Consider the following 23,630-nt stretch of genomic DNA (forward strand, 5'->3'; position numbering starts at 1 on the left):
GTGTGTGAACACCATTAAACGGTGATTAGGCCCGTCCGCCACCACGCTCCCTTGGCCATTGCCTCCTCCTCCTTCTTCGTAGCGAAGCGAAGCGGAGTGTGTGTGTGGCTTTCCGAGAGGCCTCAATTACCAACAGACCCGTTCCCGTACCCATATCCATGTCCATTCCCCATGGAGATTGGCGGTTGCGATGAACTGTTTAACAATGTGGGCGGCCAAGAATGTTGTAACCGAATTAGATCGAAGAAGTGTGTGGAAAGAGCCAAGATCATTTGTCAAAAATGTGCTAAGAGAGTGAAGGGAATTAGGGGATTTTTCTGTGAATGATATGTTAAGTAAACCAATTACATTCAAAGGAACAATGTTGAAAATTGATACAGATATCAAATTAATTAGCTAACGTAATGTTTGCCCAAATAATGTAATTCTTTCTCCAGAAAATTACTCAATTTTCCTTAAATTTGCCAAAATAAAGTAAACAAAAACTACGCAGTTCCTCAAAAGAGTTTAATCATCTCCAAAAAAAAGATATTACTTCAACTTGAAAATCTGTAAACAAAATTTATCTCGTTGTTAACCAAAACATTGATATCGAAAATAATACTTCCCCGATTTTATCAATACTACTTGTACTTGGAACTTTTCTTAGAGATACAAAAAACAAGATAGAAAAAAGACAAAGTTGATGTTGTGATAACCAAACTCTTCCCCAGATAGCAGACAAGGCAATTAGGCCAAGAAATTTAGTTAGTCACCCAAACAGAGAGCCAGCAAAGCGTAGAACTTTTTGGGCCACATAAACAAGTTTTTTGTTTGGTTCGCTGATAAGGAACCGGTGTTATCAGCACGCCGCAACTGATAAACTATCTATAGGTGAGTGAGAGTAGCTGCGGAGAGTCATAAAAATATATAAAAATCAATGGAACTTCAGACAGTCACGGCAATTGAAACCAATAGCTACTACAGAGCGAACGCCACGCGAAACTCTCCAAAGCAACCTAAATAAAAAACAATCAAACACTCAAAATGTTGAGCCAAACCTTAACCCTTTGCTGCCTGGTGCTGGTGGCCGCCGTTTCCGGCAACACAGTGTCCACAAACGACACAGCCTGTCCGCAGTTCTGTGCCTCCATCTACAAGCCCGTGTGCGCCACCGATGGCCAGAACTTCAAGGAATTCGCCAGCGACTGCAACCTCCTGTCCCACAACTGTCGCCGGGAGAGGAACAGCCTGCAGGGTGAGTCATAATTAATTACAAATTGTCCAAGAACTTCAATTAATATATCTTCCTTCAGCCTATGCCGCCACCGATGCCGCCTGGTGCAGCTCCGAGTTCGTGGAGAATCTCCACGAGAAGCTGGGTAGCTTCAAACTGGAGGTCCAGGAATGCTTTAAGCCCTGTTCGATGATCTACCAGCCGGTGTGCATCACCAATGGCAAATATCGTGCCGAGCTGCCCAACTCCTGCCTGCTGGAGAACTTCAACTGCGCCTTCCAGGTCTCCGGCGCCCAGGCCGCTGAGACATTCCGTGTCCTGCGCGACGATAAATGCTAAGGATGGGATCGAGGCGGAATACAATGCTGACCCTTCTATTGTTCAAAAATAGTCAGGCTATTGTCTGAAACGGAAATATATCCTAACGAATTTATGAGACACAAGGAAACGACTTGTTAATGAAGGTGTCGCAGTGGGAGGGAGTTGCGAAAGTGAAACGATTTTATGGCACGAGCAGTTGGGTTTTTTTCTTTGCAGTTAATTTGGCTTGTACACTGACTTTGGCAAAAGAAAAACGAAAGCAAAAGAAATAGGTCTGATAAGATTAGCATAGATTATAGGTTATAGGTATTCCGTCTACTAAGTCGACTTCCTGCAGAATGTTTTGAAATAAAAGTTAACAAAAAACTTGTATTAAAAGCTTAAAATAATCTCCAACCAGCTTTAATTGACTTGACACAGGATATACGCCTTGGAGTCATTGTCATTAAACTTACCTTTTTTATGTATAGCCTGTAAGCATCGATGTGACATCCTCTGGAAGATGACACCAGTTTGCAGCACATCTTCTTTTTATCGGTCTACCGAGTTGTCTTCTCAGGCCGTTCATCTGTCAAGCCTCATTAGGTTCCACTCATAACACTGCTTCCGTTATCCTTTGCTCTCATCTTCGTTCTTCCGTTATACGAGCGTTCACAGAGATCGAGTTCTCCTTCTTCTCCATGATCCTCAAATGATGATAAGGCGAAATAGAGGTGATCAAGTTCTTTTTACTGGCCTCCAGCCAAGGCTCTAACGATGATGGAAAAGCACTTACATTGTTGTATATCAAGCTCTAATAAGGAAAATCTTGATTTGGCTTTGTCATGTTGGATTTTATGATAATTAAATTGAATATAAAAGGAAGAGATATCTTTTGAAGAAGCTCAATAAAAATTCTTAAGATTCTTTAAGATTATCATAAAAATCTGTAAGGATCTAAAATATAATAATAATTAATGTTGCTTCCGTTTTCTAGACTCAAACTATATTTCCCATTAAGTAAACACCTTAAATCTGTAACTTTAAACAACTATATTCTCCTTTAACCCATATTAATTCCCCTTTGTAAACATTTCCCCTTCAATAAATAAATAATCTATCCAATTTCATGTTCTTTCCATTTAAATGGTTAAAAAATCAGTGTATATATTTTATTTTACATGCAAATTAGTATCACATTAACAAAGTAATTATATTGCGCTGGATAATAAATAGTTGAAATTACAATATCTAAGGGTATTATACCCTCTCTATGATTGAGATCTGTTAAGTTATATGAGTTCAGTGGGTGGGGTGTTGTGGGTGGAGTCAGTCCTCCTCAGCAGAGCGTTCCTGGCAACTGACTGAAGCTCTGGCAGAGCAGAGCATGCAGCAGATCGTCGTCCACTCTCTCCTGAGAATTGGTCCAGAAGAAGGTGCCATTATCCGTGCTGATGTACTGCAGCGGCAGCTGAAGATCCCACACAGAACTGGGCACCTGCGAGGGGGTGTTGCTGCTTTGAAGGTTGCTGCTGTTGATGTTGATGTTGCTGCTGCTGTTGTTGCTGCTGTTAGTGTGATGTGTGTGCTGGCAGTTGCGTCCATGCTGGCAGGCCCCACAGCTCCGGGCACTGACCTTCTCCACGTAGACACTGCTTATCAGGGTGGGCGTGTTGGGCGGCTGGGTGAGGGACACATCCTCCAGCTCCTCCTGGGGATGAGATTGTCTCAACTCCAAGCCGTACTTTTGTGTAGACTCCTCGGGTGCTGCTTTGCTCTCGTCTGTGATGAGCAACTCCAACTGGGGATGCTGCTGTTGCTGCTGTGTGTTGTTGAGATCCACGTTGTTGGGATGGGCCAAGGTCAGCTGGGCGGGTCGACCCTTGCCACCCACTGTCAGCAGACGTCGCAGTGGAAGCCAGACTTTGCGCATGCGTTTCGCAGGTGTCGCTGGCACCGCCGCTGGGCTGTTGCTGCCACTGTTGGCCGTCAGGTTTTTCGTATCCAGATACATGTTGATGCTAGAGCTTTGTGGCCAGCTTTTCCTGGTTCTTTCAATGGGTGTTTCTTTATGTACGAGTGCAGCGAGCGTTGCGTGTGCGCACCTCGCGAGACCTGCTCGATAACTGATGCTGCTGCGCCGGCGTCGCTCATATTTATATATGAGCCGCTGTCGCTGCGCTGCCGCTGGCCAGTCAAGAGTGAAATCGTACGCCGGCTGATCTCACGAGCGGCGGTAGTAACCAGCAACAGCAACAAGCAAGCACCGTACGAAATTTGAGTGCACTCTCACACACACCGGACCAAAGCCATGGCCGGGGGTGAGAGGTGAACCTTTTTATGTGCGCGTATTTCCCAAATAAATTCCAACAGGAATCCACAAGCTCCCCCCGCTTCTTGTTTCTGGTGTGTGTACTTTTCCCATGCACGTACAATCGACAAGGGCCGCTTGATGAGTTTTGGCTGCAGGTAGAAGAGAAGATGAAGACGACGCGGCTGCACAGTGGTAACAAATAGATGGAAGAGTAGGGAAAATATGACAATCGAATTGAGATCCAATTGTGGATGGTCTGAGGTACCTAAGCTGGAATTTCTATAGGACATAATGCGAATATTTGTCATTAATTTATACTTTTTTATCAATATCTTTTTAGGGGTAAATTTCATAATAAAATATCTTATGAAAGTTATTAAAGATATAATAATAAAATAAACAATTCATTGCTTTAAATTTAGTCAAGAATATAAACCAATCATAATTTTAAAATTATTATAAATAGTCTAAGTTTAGCAACACATATTGTTATACATTTTGAATAAATCACCCAAATCGAGGCAATGAGAATTAATATTAATTATATTTTGATATAAAAAACAGACAGTTAGTTAGTTAGATAGACAGATGGATAGATAGATAGAAAGATAGATAGATAGATAGATAGATAGATATATTAAAGATATATAGATTAAGAGATAGAAAAATAGATATATAAATATATATAGATACATAGATAGATAGAAATTCCTAATATATCAATTCCCCTTAATCCCAATCACCCAGAAACCCATTTAAAACCACTGTGCACATCGCCTGTTCCTCATTTATGCACGACTGACTTTGTTTTCACATTCACACGGTACCCAGAGCCCCGGAGCCGGAGCCCAGTAGTACTCGTCCATGGGTTGTTGTCCGGCCTGGGCTTCAGGGTTCGCTGTTCGCTGCTCGGGACTCCGGTTCAGGGGCAGGGGCAGGGGTGCCCAGTGCACCACAGGGCCGTAGTCACGAAGGGGCCGGGCCCTGGCAGCACCTGTTCCCTTCTGCGAGCGTGGGACTAAGACGCTGCGCATTTCCGTCCTGGGGAATTGAAGACAAAAACAGGCAAAGGCAAAGGCACAGGCGCAGGCGTCGCTGCTGTCGATGTCTTCGAGTGTGGGAAAGGGCTTATAAGAATTTCACTTGGTTTTCGGCTTTTTGGGCACTATTATTGTTGTTTCTGCTTCGGTTTCTGTTTCTGTTTCCCCTGCGAAGTGATTTTGTTTCGGGGCGAGCAGCTGTTATTGCTACTTGTTGGCCCGCTTGTTGTCATTTATAATCAAGGCTCGCAGCGACCGGCGCTGATAAGTTCATTTCGAGAGGAAACAGGGACTAGTCCCGCCAAGGGGATTATGACATGTTGTGGTTCACACGCTCGCTGGCAACTGGGATCTGGGAACGGGCTTGGGCCTGGGCCTGGGATGGTGTCTCGGTGTATGGAGGGGGATCTAATGAGGCCGTGACCTGATTCGGGCAGCAAGTCCTTGCTGGATTGCAGGTTCCCACACTGCACAACAATCGGAGTTAGCTGCCGCAACTAGTTAGGCCAGCTCTGCTACAAACCCGGTTTCGGTACATATTTTTCTTGATTTTTTTGTATATTTTATTTGTGGCCGAAACTCGTGCCAATCGCGTGTGCACCGCACGCTTGCGCCCAAGAGATCTCTAGCCTCGACTGCACTCCACTCCACACAGCCACTCGGCGGCCCGAAGCGGCTCTCTTGCCTTTGGCCGCTATTAATCTTGGCTGAAATCCCCCGCCATCACCCGCGCACTTTTGCCCCCAATCAGCGTCTAGGCTTTGAACTGCACGTTTGCTAAATTGAAAGCGACTGACTTGGCAACACACGGACAGCGTCTACGACTCCAACTCCAACTGCGAATCCGAATCCCAAACCAAGACCAACGATGCCAGCCTCAGCTGCGACTTCGACATCCAAGCTTGTGCCGGGGCTTGCGCCTTTTCAGCGACCAGACACTTTGAATAGTTAGGAGTTTATACACTGCTTTAAGGAGGGACTAATGGTTACAGGATGTGCTGGGGTTGTAGGATTAGGAGTATTGTGGGGTTTTTAAAAATTTAAATAATTTGATTTGTTAGCTAGAAATAAATATGTTGATAACATTTTGCTAGTTTAGAATCATATTTTAATTATGATTGAGAATGTTTAGCTACAATTATGACAATTATTCTATTAATAGGCTGAGTTCCCTTCCCTAAGAGCATCTCCTATTCGCTGCTTAGTGACCACTCAACATGAAATTTACCCATCGCCGACTATTTGGCTTTTAAGCTTTTGGTTCACACGGCCGGCGATGGCAACAAGTTTTTTCTTTTTTTTGTGCAAAACTATATACTATATAGACACGCGGACGGTCACATATGACAAGCAATTAGTGTGCATTGAGGTTAGTCGAAAATGGCTTTGCGGTTCGTCCGTGTCCGTGTGTCTGCGTCTGCGATGATTATTTTGCATATTCGCATTGCTCATACGCCACGTGTGCTGGCCAAGTTGAAAGTTGAGGAGGCATCTTGAAAGGCGAGCCATCGCAGCGAGATGCCTTGAGATGCTTAATTGTTGTGGCCACAGTGAGCAGTGAGCAGTGAGTAGTCAGCAGAAAACCGAGAGCCGAATGCCGAATGGCCGGCAAACGGCTAACGGAAGTCATGGCCAGAAGACAAACAAACAGAGCGATTCTGCAGCATCATGGGAAATGCTTAGCCAGGCAAAAAAGCAACAGTTTCAGCTCTGGCCACAACAACAAAAAATAACTTCGAGGCGTCCAACCACAAGTGTCATATTGCCGCCACGGCGATAAAGCCCCGCTCGAACGGCAGCTGGCTGCGAATAAAGAGCGACGCACATAAAAAACCAGGCAACATTTTATACACTCTGTGCTGACCAGTAGCCCTGAGATCAGCGAATTAAAAAATTTATATATGAGGCGGGGGAAAAACAAATCTTAGAACGACAACCGGATGTTCAAGTTTATGACGATTCCCCGGGTGGCAAAGGGTTGCTTTTCCTATGGGGTCTATTTATGCAAAAAAACAAAATTAAACAGAGTTTTTCGGAACCCCCAATGCGCCGAGATAGCGAAACTGTTACACTTAATCGATACGCTTCAACGAAAAGTCAAGCCAAAGCCAAAGCCATCATAGTGGTGGTGCACAGAGCGAAAAAGTCTGACAATATTGATTCAAAAGTATCATATTTTTTAATGCTAATAGCTGTTATTAGCTAAAAATTATAAAAATTAAGAATTATATCGACCTTTCTGTATAAAATGGAAAATCAATAAATGTTTGGATATTATTAAGAATTTTATTCATATTTTTAAACAATTTATACTTTGGCCCTAAGATGACTTTAGCCGAAAATCCTTATTTATATTTATGTAAAATAAAAGTATCTAAAAGTTAATAAGAAATAAAATAGCTTAAAAATGTATGCATAAATACAAATACGTCTTAAAGATTTATTTAAATATTTAAAAATATTATTTGTCTAAAATATATAAAAAATAAAACGTATCTTGAAAAAATAATAATGGAATCAGAATCGTCCTTCTTTTAGATCAAATCTTATTAATCTAATTACCTCCCTCCATGCCAATTAAATTTCTCTCAGTGCAGTTGTCGCAGTCATCATCATCAGCCAAGCATGCGACATAATTGCGCGAGTTAAGGCCCCTGTCCCCTCTTAACCCACTCCCCGGTCGCCCACTGCCCCCCTCATTGCTGGACTGAAAAGTCAACCCGCTTGAAATCAACCAGCAGCTACAGCAAGAGCACCAACAAAAGCAACAACAGCAAACAGCCGGAGCAGCAACAACATTTCAGCAATCCATCGGATCGCATCACAATCCAGCCATCCGTCCAACGTGTGGGAAACACACGACAAATCTGTTTCCCACGGTCTCGTAAAGTAGGCACCACACACACACACACACAGAGTGGTACCCTAGCTGGCACACTCGCACACACACCCCACAGTCACAGTCACACTCACAGTAGTCGGTGGTAGGCTCCCCCAAGTCTCCTTGTAGGTGCGAGCGAGCGGCAAATCGACTTCGACGAACGGCGAATGGGAGCCGAGCACTGTCATCATTGACAATAAGTATGACATGGGTGCGGGCAGCGGGGACCAGGCAGCAGGGGGCCCTAGAGAGAACGTCTGAGAGCCACGCGCAGTCGGTGAGAATGAGCTCCAATCCGAGTGGAGCACAGAGCTCCCTCTCTCTCTCTCTCTCTCTCTCTATGTGGCACTGCAATCAATTGAAGACGACGCGCGCCAGAGCACAGCCACAGGCTCAGTTACTTATACAGATGCAGAGACACTTGTAGCACGATCGCTCTCTGGGGCACAGTGGGGCAAGATTTTCAGGTTCAAATGAAATTTTAATGTTCAGAGGATAACATTGATATAAGTCTATAAATAGGGGTGATCTGTAATACGAAATTAAATAATAATTCCAGATATTCACAAAGGATATAAATCTATTTATTTCTGTATTCTTCATAGTCTACTTTTTGGGGAATACGCAAATAAGAAAAGGCCGCAAATCTCTATTTTATAAAAAAAACTCCAGAAGATAATGCCTGTATTTTATAAAAATATAAAACAAATACATTATATATTCCCTTTAATAAAATTGGCAAAACTGTTGGAGATCTATGAATAAATAAAAAAAAGCCTTATATCTGGATTCTAATAAAAATATTTAAATTATTTATTTAAAACATATAAAAATTGTAAGTCCATTTAGATTATATTTCTAAATGAGCGTTTATTCGATCGAAAGGTTTAATCGTCTTGATTTTAGGACTTCGTCTAATTCAGATCGCTTTTGTCAGAAGACTAGATTATTTAACCAGTGTGTTTACCTACCAATAGGACTTAAAGGTTTATACATACTGGAGTATTACAGAATTCAGACAAGATCTAATCGTTTCGATTTCAAATAATCAAATAATCAAAAGACCTATTGTATTGGAATTGCCTTACGTTATAACCAACCTGTACCCACTGTGCCTCCGCAGACGATCCAAATCCAACCCCAGTGCCTTGGCGGCTTACAGTAGCCTCTCTTAGTGCCGCTGCCGAGCGCCGCTACCGATCCGAGACCGAGTTCGGCTCGGGCCGAAGAGCCTGGGAACACGTGTGTGTGTGTGTGTGTGATCATGCGGGAGCTTTGTGGACGCGAGCGCTGCGATCCGGGAGAGTGGAGAGTGGCTGGCACACGGGTCGTATAAAAGTAGGGCTGGGAACTAGTTTGCCACTCATTTCGTAAAAGTGCCGCCTGTTGAACGCACCACAGTGCAGCAATCTCGTAGAAACCCATATGAAACCGACCGCAATCGGACGTGATAATGTGCCGTCGAGCGATCTAAGAAAGCCAAAAGAACAGTCCTTCGAAGAACCAAATTGAACCCGGGAAGCCGCCAACCGATCATGGTCATGGAGATGTCCAAGACGTATCAGTACCGCAAGGTGATGAAGCCCCTGCTGGAGCGCAAGCGCCGGGCCAGGATCAACAAGTGCCTGGACGATCTCAAGGACCTGATGGTGGAGTGCCTGCAGCAGGAGGGCGAGCATGTGACGCGACTGGAGAAGGCCGACATTCTGGAGCTGACCGTGGACCACATGCGAAAGCTGAAGCAGCGCGGTGGCCTCTCCCTGCAGGCAGTGGCCGGAGTTGCCGGAGGCACTAGCCCACCCAGCGCCACCAGCACCGCCCACGTGGAGTCCTTTCGCTCCGGCTACGTGCATGCCGCCGATCAGATTACCCAGGTCCTGCTACAGACCCAGCAAACTGATGAGATTGGCCGCAAGATTATGAAATTCCTCTCGACGCGACTAATCGAACTGCAGACGCAGTTACTCCAGCAGCAGCAACAGCAACAACAACATCAGCAGCAGCAGCAACAACAACAATCTCTGGGCCGCTTATCCTTTCCGCTGCTGGGTGGCTATGGACAGACTGCCGCCGCTGCTGCCGCCAGCTATAGTTGCTTCCTGACTGGCAAGGACGAACTGATCGATGTGACCTCCGTTGACGGGGCCGCAATGTCCGAGACGGCGTCGGTGAGCTCGCAGGAGTCCGGCGCCTCGGAGCCCGTCTGGAGGCCCTGGTAACGCCCTCTAGATCCTATCTTAGTATTACGACCGCAACCCAAAAATGGCTATTAACCGTTCAAGCAACAGGATCCGTTGTCTTCCAAAGTAAATCATAACAAACAAAGTACATTTGTGGTCGATTCGCTAATCGGCCTCAAATAGGTTTTGAAATACTTCTAGTTTTAGCTACGATAATTGTTTAATCTCAACTGTGATAAACCTAATGTACGATGATCGATCCAGTGAATGTTTTCGAGTGCGCAGATTTCCTACTTCAAACGTTTCCTAAGTTCATTAGTTGCGCTCTCTTAATTGTTTAGATGCCTATGTTAAGCTTTAAATAATTTATAAATGTTAATTTATGGTTACTTGTGGAGAAACAAATCAAAATATAAATAAATTAAAACTGAAATAAATCAAAAAAACTTGAAAAATTAATTACATTCTTTTCTTTCCTGGGAGGTGATGAATTACAGATTTATTTCAGATTTTTTTTTAAAGAAAAATGCTTAAATATATTTCTTAAAATATAATATAAAATTTAACAAAATTCTAATATATTTATGAATGAGCATATTCCGTCGGTAAAATGTAATTACTCCTGATATTTTTAATTTTTTAATTACTTTAAAATATATAACCCATTAAATCTTCGCCAATCAAAAACATAATCATATATTATATTAGATTACTTACCTTCTATTTACCTTCCATTTAATGACTTAATTACCCTTTAATTGTTAATTGGAAGCTGCTCCAGCCTCAATGTATGCAACAGTTTTGCGCCTTCACCCTGATTCATAAGCAGATCATCTAATTGGAGCTCGGGCCCGATTCCCAGCAATCTGATCGGCAATCAACGGATCCTCTCTCTACCTGCACGCACCGAAAACTGGTTGGAACTGCAGCCAAACAGCAACAGGCCAAACAACCCCCGATTATCTGTATCTTCCTACCTGCTGGCAGGTAAATTGATCAACAATAAGACCTGAGAAAAGGTTCAGGATCGAATCGGATTAGGGTCCCTGCTCGTTTTTCAAATGAGTCATGCCAATTAACAAAGGATCTCTCGCTGCCTATTTATTTCGTGTTGTGTTGTTGATTTGTAAAACGGAAAATAGTTGCCAGGAAATTCTGATTTATTCTCTATTGTTTTGGTTATAGTTTGTATTCTGAGAGAATGTTGAGTCAAATGTATCAGAATTTCTGTTGCGGTTGAAGTTCCCCAAATGAAAGGAAGCTGCCAATCACCAAGGGATTTCACTTCCCTTTAATTCCCATTAATTATTTTAATTGAGCTGAAAGGTTTTCAAGTAAAAATTGAAATAAAAAGCAATTGAAATTTCTTTTAAATTGTATATATATTTTGATTTGTGTTTTTTGTTTTTGTAAATGTTTAAAAATGTATCACAATTTTGTAAAGCTTGAGTTGATCGGCTTGCGTGTTAATTTTTGTGGAACGTTGTCAAAAATTAACGGAAGACGTTGTTTAAAGCTGGAGATCCCATGATGGAAGACATAGTTGCGAGTTGGAGTCGTTCTGGAGTTTCGCTTAGGCCTGAACCCAACGATCCTGGAACTGGGCGACGGCCACCTCGTTGGCGGTGCTGCAGCCAAGGGGCTCGACGAGATCGTTGTCGGCGGGCAGATCGGAGACGGCGGTCCAGAAGAAGGTGCCGTGAGCGGTGCGGACGAAGTGAACGGGCACGGTGGGCAGTTGCTCGAACTCGTAGTCTTCCATGTCGCAGGACTGGGAGAGACGCTCGTTGGCCTCGTTTTCGAAGGACTCGAGGGAGGCACACTCCAGCGAAGCGTTGCGGCTGTTCTCAATGGATTCGAGAGATTCCAGGGAGTTGGCCTTGATGGTGTTCTTGAGGTTCTGCTCCTCCTCCTGCTCGACCTGCTGCTGCTTGAAGATCTTCTGGAGCAGCTTCTTGACGCTGTAGGACAGCTTCTTGTTCGACTTGATGGTCATGGTGTTGGCGGTGTTGGTCTTGTTCTGGCACATTTTCGTGTAGATGAGATGTGGATGTTTACTGTACGAAGCGTTGAGCTCGAATGATGTCTGATCCTCCGAACTCGGGGCCTTTTATACCCGCAGGACGAGGGAGAAACCCGAGCCCAAGCAGGTCACAAAACACCGAGTGTGGGAAACTACAAGGATACGTGTTCAGAAAATCCTATACACAGTACGCAGCACAAGGCAGGGCAACAACAAAAACGGCAGGTGTGTTTTTCTGCCTTGTTCGAAAAAGGGACTGCATCGGCATTAACCTGCGTGCGTCGGAGTGTGACGGTATGTCTTGCCGCACTGCTCGCACCTGCTGGCGACTGGGGCAATTTTATCCTGCTGCAGGATCGTGAGAAACGAGACTTTCTACCAGTTCCCACAGTCTCGAAAGGATCCTTTTTGAAAAGGAGATTCGTTTTTTTTTCCTCCTTATTTTGTTGTCCCTCTTTTCTGCTGATCACTTTTGGTTTTTATGTGCACTTATCTTATCAAGGATATGTGCGTGTGAGGGGGACGCACGATGCTGGGGAACGGGGGGCGGGGAAAATCCCTTTTCCATTTCTCGAACACGTGTGCAGCTCGAGAACGTGGGAGAATATTTTCAATTTTCAACGCTCGAACGGAGGCAAACAATTAAGAGCTGCCCCGAACCGTACCCGAGGATCACATAGCTCAATAGGCAAACAATCTGACGATCCTCCGTCCCTCGACTCGAAGACTCCTCCTCGTTTAATGCGCTGTAATTTGAAATTTATCAAATTGTATGTGGAGGCGAGACGGGGCATAAATAATGGTCGGAGGGAGAGGGAGCAGTGCTGGAGCTGGAGGACAAGGATCGTCGACGAAGGAGTTGCTTTTAATTTCTGTTGCTGATGGCACACAATTAGCAGGGGACCAGCGCGTCTTATTGAGGGGCATTCTCTGCCTGTGCGATGAGTAAAAAAAGAAGAATACGTCAAGGAGGCGGAGGAGGACCACGAGGATCACGCTGGAGGAGCACACGCACAGCGAGCGTTTGTCCCTCTTTTTGTGGTTTCCTTTTTTTTTGTTGGGTCGGGATTGGACACGTGATGGCGCGTGAGGCGCTGAAGCCAAGACGGTTCCCAGGATCCCAGTGTGTTTTTTTATCTGCTCCTTTTTGGATATCTCTGGCGTACTTAATGGATTGTCCTTTGACTTGGCCATAAATATTTGGAACCCGGTGTGTGAGTTGGGACAAATTAAGCAGCGAGATCCTCTGAGCTCGGTGAGAAGTTGTAGGCTGGCGTTAACAGTTCGTCCTGGGTCCCCAGGATCTATTGATCCTTTGCTGAGGTGATGATGATTACTTGGTTGGCCTTTGTTGGATATGGGAGAGGGTTTGGTTATAGATTGGTGAGTTGAGATTCAGAGGTTGGGGGATAATTGCCACAGGGATCCTTGTATGGGTTTTTAATAATATAAAATTGAGATTCGATTATGAAAATGGAATAATATATCTTAAAGGGTCAAATAAAGAATATAAAATATAAATTAATCAATAGAGGGTTTAAAATAATTCTAATTAATTCATATTAGTAAGCAGATCCTATTTAATTTATTCCAATATTATTTTATTTTAGATTTTTATATCACAAAGCGAATAATTTTAATGACATTTTTCGTATAAAACTAAATACTTCTAGAAGAAAATATGTAAAAAGCAACTGAAGACGTTCTCGTATAAATTTTTAATTGTTTCAATAAGCCACTTTTCATTTGAACATTAATTTAAATTAGAGCTATGTTTAAGACTTATAAAATATAATATATAATATTTCCTTTTCTGATATCTTTATATATTTTTAATTTTCTTCAATTCCGATTAAGATATTTCCAGATACAAAGCTAACAAAGCCCATAGAACCCTGACCCATATATGGAATTAAGAGCTATAAAATCCAGGCACCACAAGGCCACAAAGTGGGTTTTGATTGAGAGGTAGAATATTTCTATAAAATCCCCTGGGTTTTATCTTCAATCTATTGAATATCCTTTGCTGGATCAACAGTACCAAATTATTGGATTACTTCTTGGAAATTGGCCCTTTATAGCCTTGGACATGTCGTCCGAACCCAAATCCAAACAAAAATCAGAGTCCGAGTCCCAATCCTAGCTCCGTTTTTCGGTTGACTCATGCTACCGCATTATTTGGACCTTATTATGCACGGATTGTGTCGATCTAATTGTGTTTTTGGTCCTGGATCTTTTCGGTTGACTCATTGCCCCCAGATTTCTCTGTTTTTTCTCGGGCTATGTTTTGTTTTGAATCTCTTTTTTTTCGTCTCGATTTTATTGTGTGCCCACGTGCAGGCCCAAAACAAATAAAAATAGTTAACCATTTCGGTTGGGAAACCAAACTAAGGCCCCGCTGGGGGTCCCTACATTTTTTTTCTGGTGGTGACTACTGTGGTGCCTTCCATTTCTCTCCGTGGCCTTTGTGCGAGTGTATCTTCCACGGAAATCTTTGGTTGGAACACGTGCACTGATTTCTTATCGCCAGACGATCACTTAAGGTCCCAAAACTGTAGATTAGCCCGACGCACACAAAAAAAAATTGGGATGCGAGAGAAAGAGAAAAATAAAATACAGTAAAAATAAAATCAACCTGACCCTGGCACTCCATTGTCTTTTCCCAATCCCAAAGGGGGTGGGTATGATCGTGTTTGTACACGTGACGACCTCGTTTCGCTCGCAGCAGGGTGTTACTGCTCGGAGAGCACGTCTCTCGGTCCACATCCACCCATCTGGTCATATGGTCATCCACCTACAGTTAGGGTCATATATATCTGTCCAAAAACACCGCAACGTGAGCAACTTGCGAACGTGAACATTTCACACATTTCACACATTTGCGGCGATTTGCAGCGGGAAAAGCCCCATGGCATCGATCATTGAGGTCGTTTCGTTACCACTCCTCCTCCTAGCTCGAAAAAAATTCCGCAGGTCCGGTTACACAGGACACGGGACTTTCCACACCCGCGAGGATGCGGACGAGAGGATGTGCTAACTGCCCGAATCTGTTACGGTATTTCCGTTTACATTTTCCGTGGTCAGCAGCGTGAACATCAAACGAGGCGTGCGAAAAATTCCGTTGAACGTAAAACGAGATGAGACGAACCTCTCTTGAGCTATGTGGATGGAATGAGGCAGAGGATGAGCCTCAGATATGGGACAGAAATAGGAGGAGCTCCGATTTGGGATGAGCTAGATGACTAGGATGAGCCACAGTCTTCTAGAGCGTCACATGTGTCGAACAGTTAACATAACAATAACTGAGCTATACTCTTTTTAAAATATTTATTAAATCGAACTTTGGGTGCCCTTTAAAAATTATAAATAAAATAACTTCGGAATGATTTCATTTACCAGTTTAAAGCTTTTTCTTTTAATTAATTTTAATGTAAACTTTAAAGAAAATAAATCGAATACCTCAAAGATTAATAATATAAATGAATATTTATATTATTTGTTTAGTGCACAATGTAATAAATATTATATCTAGTACCTGTATATCATATATCATATATATTACAAATTCTATTACCTAAACTGTCCTGCAAAGCCTCCCCAAATATTCCCAACTACAGGGTATTTGGGCATAACTAAAATTTAAATATGATCTATTCGACCCTCGTGGCGGTTTCTTTGGTTTTATAATTACAAAATAACACAGACAGTAATAAGTGTGGTGATACAACACACATGTGGGGTCCTTTTAGTCATCGAATTACACAGAGGGACGACAGTGCCTGCACTTGACACAAGACAGCGAGGCATTTAAAAAAGTCTTTTATGTTCGGTTTTATTTTTTAGTTTACAAATTAGTAAGTGCCATGGCCCGAATATACATATGCGGGAGGCCAGTTCCACGAATTTGAATATCGTGTTGGTTTAGGATATCCTTGGTACATTTCTCAATGATCAGGATCCCGTTGCTCGATCACCCGTCCCCGCCCATCACTCAACGCGCACGTGCAACGGACAAAAGGGGTTGTAATTGAGGGCTAACTGGATGGTCGGGGAACCTCCCCGGTTGAAAATAATACAATGGTGATATGTGAGTCTGTCCAGGGGTTCGGGGAGTATGCAGATTCGTTGACACCCAGCAACACGTGCACCACAGTGTTAAGCTGTTGATCGAGGCGTAGACAGGTCTCAGTTTTTCCTTTTCTTTTTTGTTATTTTTTTGTCTCCGCCACTCGGGGGCGTCGCTGGCCAGGGGTTTGTCTGGCTTTAAGACCCGGGACCTCCTACTTGGACCCGGGGGAGGACGAGAGCTCCGCCGAGGAGGTCTCAGCTGTGGTGTCACGCACAGAGCGGACTTTGTTTGGATCTTCCATCAGGTGGGGGAGGAATGGCTAATGTGAGCCTTTTACACTTGAAACGGGGTAATTATTCCAACGAATTGAGTTGCACTGCAAGGGGTAAGTAATCTTTCAAATTCCAAGCAAGCCGAGCAGGAATCTTTGTGGAAGATAATTAGGCTTGTATATATACATATTTATATAGAGAGAAGTACAAGGAATTTTGACTATTGTATCCACACAGCTAATTAGAAATATTTATGTACGACAAATTTATATTTTTGTTTCATCTTATGCTATATTCTTGTTTTGAGACTGAGTCGAGTTCCTAATTGGAAGACGTCAATGATTTTTATTAGTTATTAACAATTTTCTCAGGATCCATATACCCTATTTTATTATATATTTAATTCATTGCCAAATACATTTTAATGCTTTATTTTATAGTATATAAGCAGATTTAAAGACTTTATATTAAATAACACAAAAAAGCCTTCCAAATTGAAATTTATGCAGTTTTGGTTTAGTTTTGATCAATTTTAGATTGCAAACAATCTTCGGCTACCCGAAGTTAGATTCTTTCTTGTTTTTTTTAATTTGTAAATTAATTTCTAATTTTCCTATAGGTCATGTCTCATAATGTCAAAATCTGAAAAGGTTTACTAAAAAATATAACCCATCTAAGTTGCTTGCCAAATAATCAAGTCAAGGTATTTAGTTTTCTTGTATAATGTTTTTATTTATTACTATTAAAGCTTGAGTGTTTTTTTTATAGTCTAAATCTTATTAAACTAATAAAGCTGGAGGCGTGCTTATGTCCTAGGTAAAGCTGTTATCACAGTGTTAACGATTCAATTGGAAGACATGATTCGTTGTTGAAAAAGTTGCTGATGGAAGACAGGATTTGGAGTTGCTGCTGCTGATGTTGTTGCTGCAGGTCGAGGATGATTTACCAGGGGCGCCACATGCTGCTGGACTGGGCAGGTTTGGGGCTGGCGGCGGCCTCGGATTCCTCGGTGTCGCTGTGATAGCCCGAGGAGGCGGGACTGATGGGACGGGAGGCGGTCTCCAATTGGGATGTGGATGCGGTTGCGGAAGCTGACTGCTGATCGGCCTGCAGCATGCGCTGGAACTCAACGCCCAGGTGCGTCATCACCGTTTTGCCCACGTCGACGCTCATGGCTGGGGTGCAGGCCATCACACGGGAGATTTCGCTGACGGCGTTCATGTAGCCGTTCTTGAAGCTGTCCATCGGCAGAGGGGCCACTGGCGCTTGTTGGGCCACGACCTGTTTGCGCATGAAGACCAGGGCGGCCTCCAGCATCTCGGCTTTGTCCAGGCGCAGGATGGCGTCGTCGCCCTGGAACTCGGCCACAAGTGTCTTCAGTGTGTCCAGGCACTTGTTCATGCGGGCACGTCGCTGGCGCTCCATCAGGGGCTTCTTCACCTTCAGATAGTGCTGAGTCTTCGACACGAATGTAGTCTCGTTGCTGTTTTGAGGAGCCATTTTTATTTTATTTCGTTTGGGTTCGTTCTGGGGAACTGAGCGAGCTGTGGATGTGTGTGGACTGATTGCAGGATGCTGCTCGAATGATGCTGGGTTCGACGGCTGCACCGGCTTTTATACCCGCAGCGAGAAGGTCCTTACTGGAGGACCTGCTACCTGCGGGCACCGTGGAGAGATCTGGAAATCTTATTGCTGTGCGTGCGTGGGAAAGGAAATCGTTTGGCTGTAGTTTTTTGGGTCTCTTCTTGGGTCCTTTGTGTGCGTTTTGCTCCTTTCAATTGTCTAGCCAAGGAGTAGGAGGAGGAGGAGTGTGTGTCCTGGTCCTGGATCCTTTGTAGCTGCAATTAAACCGTAAAATGCTGGCCAAGACGTGAGAACGTGATCCAGGGAATAGGAGTCTGGGCTCAGACCCAATTGTCTGCGACAAACTGATTCGGTTTGGGCCAACAAATGAAAATCAAACTGGGTAAAATTGGTAATTGTAATTGTCTTGTTTGTGGCTTACTGATCCTTGGCTCGTTGAGAGGAGAACGAAGTAGCACTTGGTACCTACTTATATATATAGTTTCCAATCATTTTAGAATTAGAAAATTATCATAAATTTATGGTAAAATATATATATAAAATATATATTATAAGAATTTATATATATTTAATTTGGAAAGGATTCTCATATATATACATCAATGCAAGGTTCAAAAAAAGGCTCAAGCATTTTTAAAGTGTCTAAGAAAAACATTATTTTGATTCCCATAATCACATTAGTTCTTAACCCCGATATGACTTTTCAAATTAACGCTACCCGTTCTTTGGGATAAAAACTATTTAATCTTGAGTTGCCTACAAACAAGCACTCGAATCCTTTTTTTCTAAATGGATATCCCTTCTTAGCACATAAATCCTGGCCTGATATTAAAGAACAACCCTTAATGGTAACCCCAATTCCCATTCCAGATCCAATTCGAGTCCCGAGAAAGTGGATAGATTGGAGGGGTCTTCAGGGGTCCCTCTTGGTTTGTGTTTTGCTCGATTTTCATATCGTGAGAACCGCTCGAGACGCGTCGTGTGTTTCCCACGCGATGTGCACACCTGCCATTTAAGACGCTTATATGGTTACGATTACAAACACTCACACAGTGCCAGAAGACACCAATACCGGGGCACTCGGCAACACAGAAGCAACAACCAGATGAGGGCACTCCACTCCACTCCGTCGGCTGTCTGCTGTCGGCACACATTTATTGCGCCGGCGCGACGCTTATTATCAGCCCAAGTAGCAATCGTCGTGTGACTGACTGCCGACTGGCTGACTGACTGACTGAATGACTGGCTGACTGATGGGCCAACTGACTTGACTGACCTACGGATTGACGTCCCGACTGATTGCCGGCTGCTTTACTTTAGTTTTTCACTCTTGTCGCCGTCATTGACGATTGTTTAATTTAAATTGCCGGCTACCAGTCTGTGGGCTTAATGAGTATAAGCCAAGAAACACGGCAAGAAATTGCCACAAATTTGTGGTGATCATCATTACGCCAAGCTGCCTTTCCTATAATCAGTCCCTTAAGGTTTCAGGTTAATCCAATGAAGGGTTTTTAAGTAGCCTTAACATAAGTAAAAGGATCCTCTGTTGTTTTTATTTAGAAGGTTGCCTTTATCTTTAATTAAAATATTATAATAAAAATACTAGAAAATTTCTCTCCGTGCAGCGTCTACCCGATTCCGTGGAACTTGTACGCAATAGTTATTTGTAGTTTACGACATGGGCTAATTGAACGAACGCACCCGCAGAAGAAGTTTAACGAGCACTCTGTCATTGATTGGAGTTCCGAGGGCTTCCAAGGGGAGTCGGCAGTCGGTGTCCAAATTGGAGTTAAAGCCAGAGTCCCTGGCTCTCGGCTTGTCAATGGGCAATCAAAACATTAATGGGTCCCGCGACAAGGTGAGTGAGAATCCCCAGTAGCCGGCTGACAGCTTGGAGTGATCGCTAGCCTCGGCTCGGATGGATGGTTGGATATCAGTGATCCATTCGGTTGAGTGATCACTCGAATTATGTTGCCAACAGCAGCGGGAGATGGGGGACCAATCCTTTGAGGGATTTATGTATGCCCGACCACCAGTTTGTTTGTCAGGTAAATGTCGCGGGCAAATGTTTGTCCAGCTATAAATTAGCCGCACGATAAGTGGACAATTGTTGCGAGACATTAGCAACAAGCCAACGATCCATGAGATGCTTAGAATAACTCAGAGTTAGCTTAAAGACGAATGCCCACTTCCTGGTGTTAATGTAGATGTTTCTATCTAAAGAACCTCATGGGAAAATACTTGTAAAATATGCTTGGGAGAGGGGCAACTTTGTACTTTCCATTTTTATTTTAACAAGAACCGATGTCATTTTTAGTTTCTTGTTTAAATATAAATATAGGAATATTACTTTTGAAGACCTTAAGTTCCCACGAAAAAGTGTAAATTAAAGTTAATTAGAGTTACATATAAATTAAACCAAAATCTATACTTTAATTCGATTGAAATGTATTCGATATCAAGATATCAAGTTCTTCAATACCAAAGCCTCTAAGCAATTGCCCTTTATGGTAATTTCCTCATTAAGGATCAGGGACGAGCCTATCTACATACCTTTTCAATGACTCCCCTTTCACTTTTCCAAAGAGTACGCTAAAATATATCCAGGTAACTCCTGCATACGCTGATCTATTTTTCATAAACTGTTTTCTAATTGAAACAATCATTTCTTTTCACTCAACCGACTACCCCAACGAAAAACCCACCCAGTGAGACCCCTATTCACTTTGCATTCAATTACCTTTGACTCTGGGAATGTAATCAACCTCAAAACACACTTCATACACAGCTCGTGCCAAGAACCAACCCTCCTTGCCCACCAAACCAACCCAACCCCTCCCTGTTTGGGAGGCAAACACTCCACATTATGATCCCAGATAAATGCAATTCAATTAAAAGTCTATCAAAGAGGACACCTTGCGGACGGGAGTCGTGTGATGTCCAAGCACGTGACTAGCCCACGTCCAATCAGAGGAGCAGCAGCACTTGTCGCTGGCCACGCGTTCGCCAGCCGCCGAGCTTTTTTCCAGGCCGCCCAAAAGCAAATATCAATCAGGTGGAAAGCGATTGAGCAACGGACGCGTGACCCGGCGGCGGGCGAAGCAATTAAGCAAAGTTGAACCAACTCGGCTTTCGCCCAGCAGCAGCAGAGGCAGCGGCAGCAGCAAGTGCAATATGTGTCAAAAGGGGCAACAGCAGCAGCAACCATAAATATAAGGCCAGGAACAACCACCACCATCGCCACTGAGACAACGAAGTGAGCGGGGCTGTGGCCTAAATTGCAAACAGCTGCCACTCGAACCGTGGGATACTTTTTCCCCTAGTCACAAAAAAACGAGATGCTCGCAGGATAGGGGAAGGCAGACACACAGCCCGGGCCGGGCCCTTCATCGAACCTTATCCATGGGAACCACAACTGCTCAGCGCTCTCAATATTTACTCTGCATTGAAACAGAAAAAAACAACGAGGACGATGAGCAGCAGGAGGTGGGGGAGAAGGAGTACGCCAGGAGTGGGGGGTAAACGAGATTATCCTGCACGTGTTGAGCTTGCTTCGAAAGCGTGGCTGGCGCGGGATGAAGCTGCCGCTGCCGCTGCTGCTCCTGCGCAGAGTTTGCACATGTGGCAGGCACATGTGGCACTTGTTGTGTTCCAATGGGTGGTTGGTGGTTTTTTGGGTGGTGGCTATCCTCCCATCCAGGCTATAAAAGCCAGACACTTGCTGCCAGACCACAACAGTTGAAATTTGCCACTCAAAGCGTTGAGAACTCTGAAAGTGAAACCCAAAGAAAACCATGTCGAAAGTTAAGAATTTATTCGCCAAAATGCTGCAGCGCCTTGGCAAAAGCAGCAGCTCGCATAGCGACAGTCAGCGATACGACAGTCTGGAGGAGATTGCACAGAACCAGGCCAACGAGCGGATGCTGATGGCCACGCAGGCTGGGATGGAGGAGCACTTGGTTATTTGCCTGGAGACGGCAGCGGGCAGCTTCTATTGGCACTCGCAGTAGCAGCTACGGCAGGAGGAGCAACAGCAACAGGAGGAGCAGCAGCAACAGCAGAAGGAGAAGCAGCAACAGCAGGAGCAGAAGCATCAACACCTCTGAAAGCAACAGCCACAGCTCTGAGAGATGATATATTAGAAGAGGCTGCTAAGGAAAGGATGGTAGCTAGAGCAGCAACTTTAATTTCAACTGGAGCAGCATCAACAACTGTATTCATGCAGCATCCAGCACCCACAACAGCAGCTCAAGGATTGTTGGTATCCACAGCAGGATGTTCGCCAGAAGCAACTACATCGTTCAATAATATCCCAAAAACTCAACAAGAAATAAAGAAAACAGGAGCTACAAGAAACCAAAGCTCCCTCAAGCTATCAGCATCTTCAAAAACCAAATAATTGCAACAGTGTCACCAGAAGAAACAGTTTCCAACAATCACAGAATCAGCAACATCCCAAGGCAACCGTAAACAAAAGTCATTTCTATCTCAGCAAAAAACCGGTAGTTGAATGAATGAATAAGACTCCACATATCTTTCGATGAATGAATGGAGCTGCGAATCGAATCGAGTTGCGTGCCAGCTACAAAGAACAAGCATCCAACTAGGATCTTCCGCCAGCCTCTCCAGTTGGAAAAACTCGATAGGTGTTAATTAAAAGCCATAATAAATACGTTTGTGATATGCACTCAAGCTTAGTTAGTCTAGAATAAATGTTAATTAGCTTATAAGGGTACTAAATATATTTACAAAAAAATGATAATTGAAATTATTACTGTCTTGTTATTGGGTACTTGGCATTCAGGAAAATCTAGCCAATTGGATTCTGATTAGGTGAAATATCAACAAATGGAGGTCTTTAGACATTTGTTAAGTGGCTTACAATCTTTAATTAGTTATATTGTTAACTGATTGGTTATTGTTATGGGCGGTTAGCCATTAAAATTATGGTAGGTCTGGGAAATAATAATGTTACAATTAACAATAGCAATTCTCCAAAATATTAACTATAAAACATTATTAAAAGGTAAGCAAAATAAATATGGAGCTTTGGCAACTAAATGAAATCGAAAACGAATATATTTCAATCAAATAATAACATAAAATATATTAATTTAAATATTTTTCAGAATTTTTAAAATACCTTAAAAATATTTTAAATAAAAAAAAGAGTTTTTTTAACTTTTTAAATTTTAAAATTTTTTATTAACTTTTTTAGAATTTAATAATATTTTATATATTTAATTTATGAATTTTAAACCATTTAAATAAATTTAAATGAACCCATAAATATACCAAGCTCTTAAAAAAAATTATAAAATTATTCTCCCAAATGGAAATCAAAGCTCAACCCGCATATCCGGGCATCCAGGCTAATCGCAGCCCTGTCATTCCGCACAAAATGATAATAATTTCCTGTCGCAGATTCTCCTCAAGCTCCACATGCTAAAAAAAAAAAAACAACAAATTGCAACGTTTTTTATTCGCATTGCATTTCATTCGGTTTTATTGCGCATGCGTGGCAAGCTTCTGCCAGGCTGGGCCCTTTGCGCTTTATTTATTTATTTTTTACATTTATTTTTTGTGCTGCTGCTGCTGCTGCTGCTGCGTGCGTCAGTCGCGCGTTTGGCGTGCCAGGCATGCGCACACATATTCAATTACACGGCAGCAACATCCAATGCAGCAACTACAGCCAACAACAACAACAGCGATTAAAGCGTTGCATTGACAATAAGCCAACCCCGTTGCGTG

The 23,630-nt window shown here is 43.2% G+C and overlaps 6 protein-coding genes across 6 annotated transcripts; 3 read left to right on the plus strand and 3 right to left on the minus strand.

Annotated features, from left to right (window-relative positions):
• Nucleotides 1-931: 931 nt before the first annotated feature.
• Kaz-m1 (Kazal-type protease inhibitor m1) lies at nucleotides 932-1,673 on the plus strand. The gene is made up of 2 exons (XM_017182613.2): nucleotides 932-1,237; nucleotides 1,296-1,673. Exons 1-2 carry the CDS (start codon nucleotides 1,027-1,029, stop codon nucleotides 1,553-1,555), a joined length of 471 nt encoding a protein of 156 aa, XP_017038102.1. The 5' UTR covers nucleotides 932-1,026; the 3' UTR covers nucleotides 1,556-1,673.
• A 1,039-nt stretch (nucleotides 1,674-2,712) lies between these two features.
• Nucleotides 2,713-3,624, minus strand: E(spl)m2-BFM (Enhancer of split m2, Bearded family member). Its single transcript, XM_017182612.3, has one exon. It carries the CDS (start codon nucleotides 3,528-3,530, stop codon nucleotides 2,856-2,858), a length of 675 nt encoding a protein of 224 aa, XP_017038101.1. The 5' UTR covers nucleotides 3,531-3,624; the 3' UTR covers nucleotides 2,713-2,855.
• Nucleotides 3,625-9,129: 5,505 nt separating this feature from the next.
• Nucleotides 9,130-10,390, plus strand: E(spl)m3-HLH (Enhancer of split m3, helix-loop-helix). Its single transcript, XM_017182596.2, has one exon. The coding sequence runs from the start codon at nucleotides 9,287-9,289 to the stop codon at nucleotides 9,968-9,970; it is 684 nt and encodes a 227-aa protein (XP_017038085.1). The 5' UTR covers nucleotides 9,130-9,286; the 3' UTR covers nucleotides 9,971-10,390.
• A 1,114-nt stretch (nucleotides 10,391-11,504) lies between these two features.
• Nucleotides 11,505-11,987, minus strand: E(spl)m4-BFM (Enhancer of split m4, Bearded family member). Its single transcript, XM_017182620.3, has one exon. It carries the CDS (start codon nucleotides 11,958-11,960, stop codon nucleotides 11,505-11,507), a length of 456 nt encoding a protein of 151 aa, XP_017038109.1. The 5' UTR covers nucleotides 11,961-11,987.
• Nucleotides 11,988-17,094: 5,107 nt separating this feature from the next.
• On the minus strand, nucleotides 17,095-17,967 carry E(spl)m5-HLH (Enhancer of split m5, helix-loop-helix). The gene has a single exon (XM_017182614.3). The coding sequence runs from the start codon at nucleotides 17,793-17,795 to the stop codon at nucleotides 17,238-17,240; it is 558 nt and encodes a 185-aa protein (XP_017038103.1). The 5' UTR covers nucleotides 17,796-17,967; the 3' UTR covers nucleotides 17,095-17,237.
• A 3,706-nt stretch (nucleotides 17,968-21,673) lies between these two features.
• Nucleotides 21,674-21,889, plus strand: E(spl)m6-BFM (Enhancer of split m6, Bearded family member). Its single transcript, XM_070286343.1, has one exon. The coding sequence runs from the start codon at nucleotides 21,674-21,676 to the stop codon at nucleotides 21,887-21,889; it is 216 nt and encodes a 71-aa protein (XP_070142444.1).
• The last annotated feature ends 1,741 nt before the right edge of the window (nucleotides 21,890-23,630 follow it).

The sequence above is a fragment of the Drosophila kikkawai genome, chromosome 3R, assembly GCF_030179895.1.
Source record: "Drosophila kikkawai strain 14028-0561.14 chromosome 3R, DkikHiC1v2, whole genome shotgun sequence".
Taxonomy (NCBI): Eukaryota; Metazoa; Arthropoda; class Insecta; order Diptera; family Drosophilidae; genus Drosophila; species Drosophila kikkawai.

What these genes read in the sequence shown, in the direction of transcription:
- Kaz-m1 (XM_017182613.2), top strand. Translation starts at nt 1,027, where the DNA reads ATGTTGAGCCAAACCTTAACCCTTTGCTGCCTGGTGCTGGTGGCCGCC. An exon ending in GGAGAGGAACAGCCTGCAGG is followed by an intron (nt 1,238 to 1,295) that starts GTGAGTCATAAT and finishes ATCTTCCTTCAG; the next exon opens with CCTATGCCGCCACCGATGCC.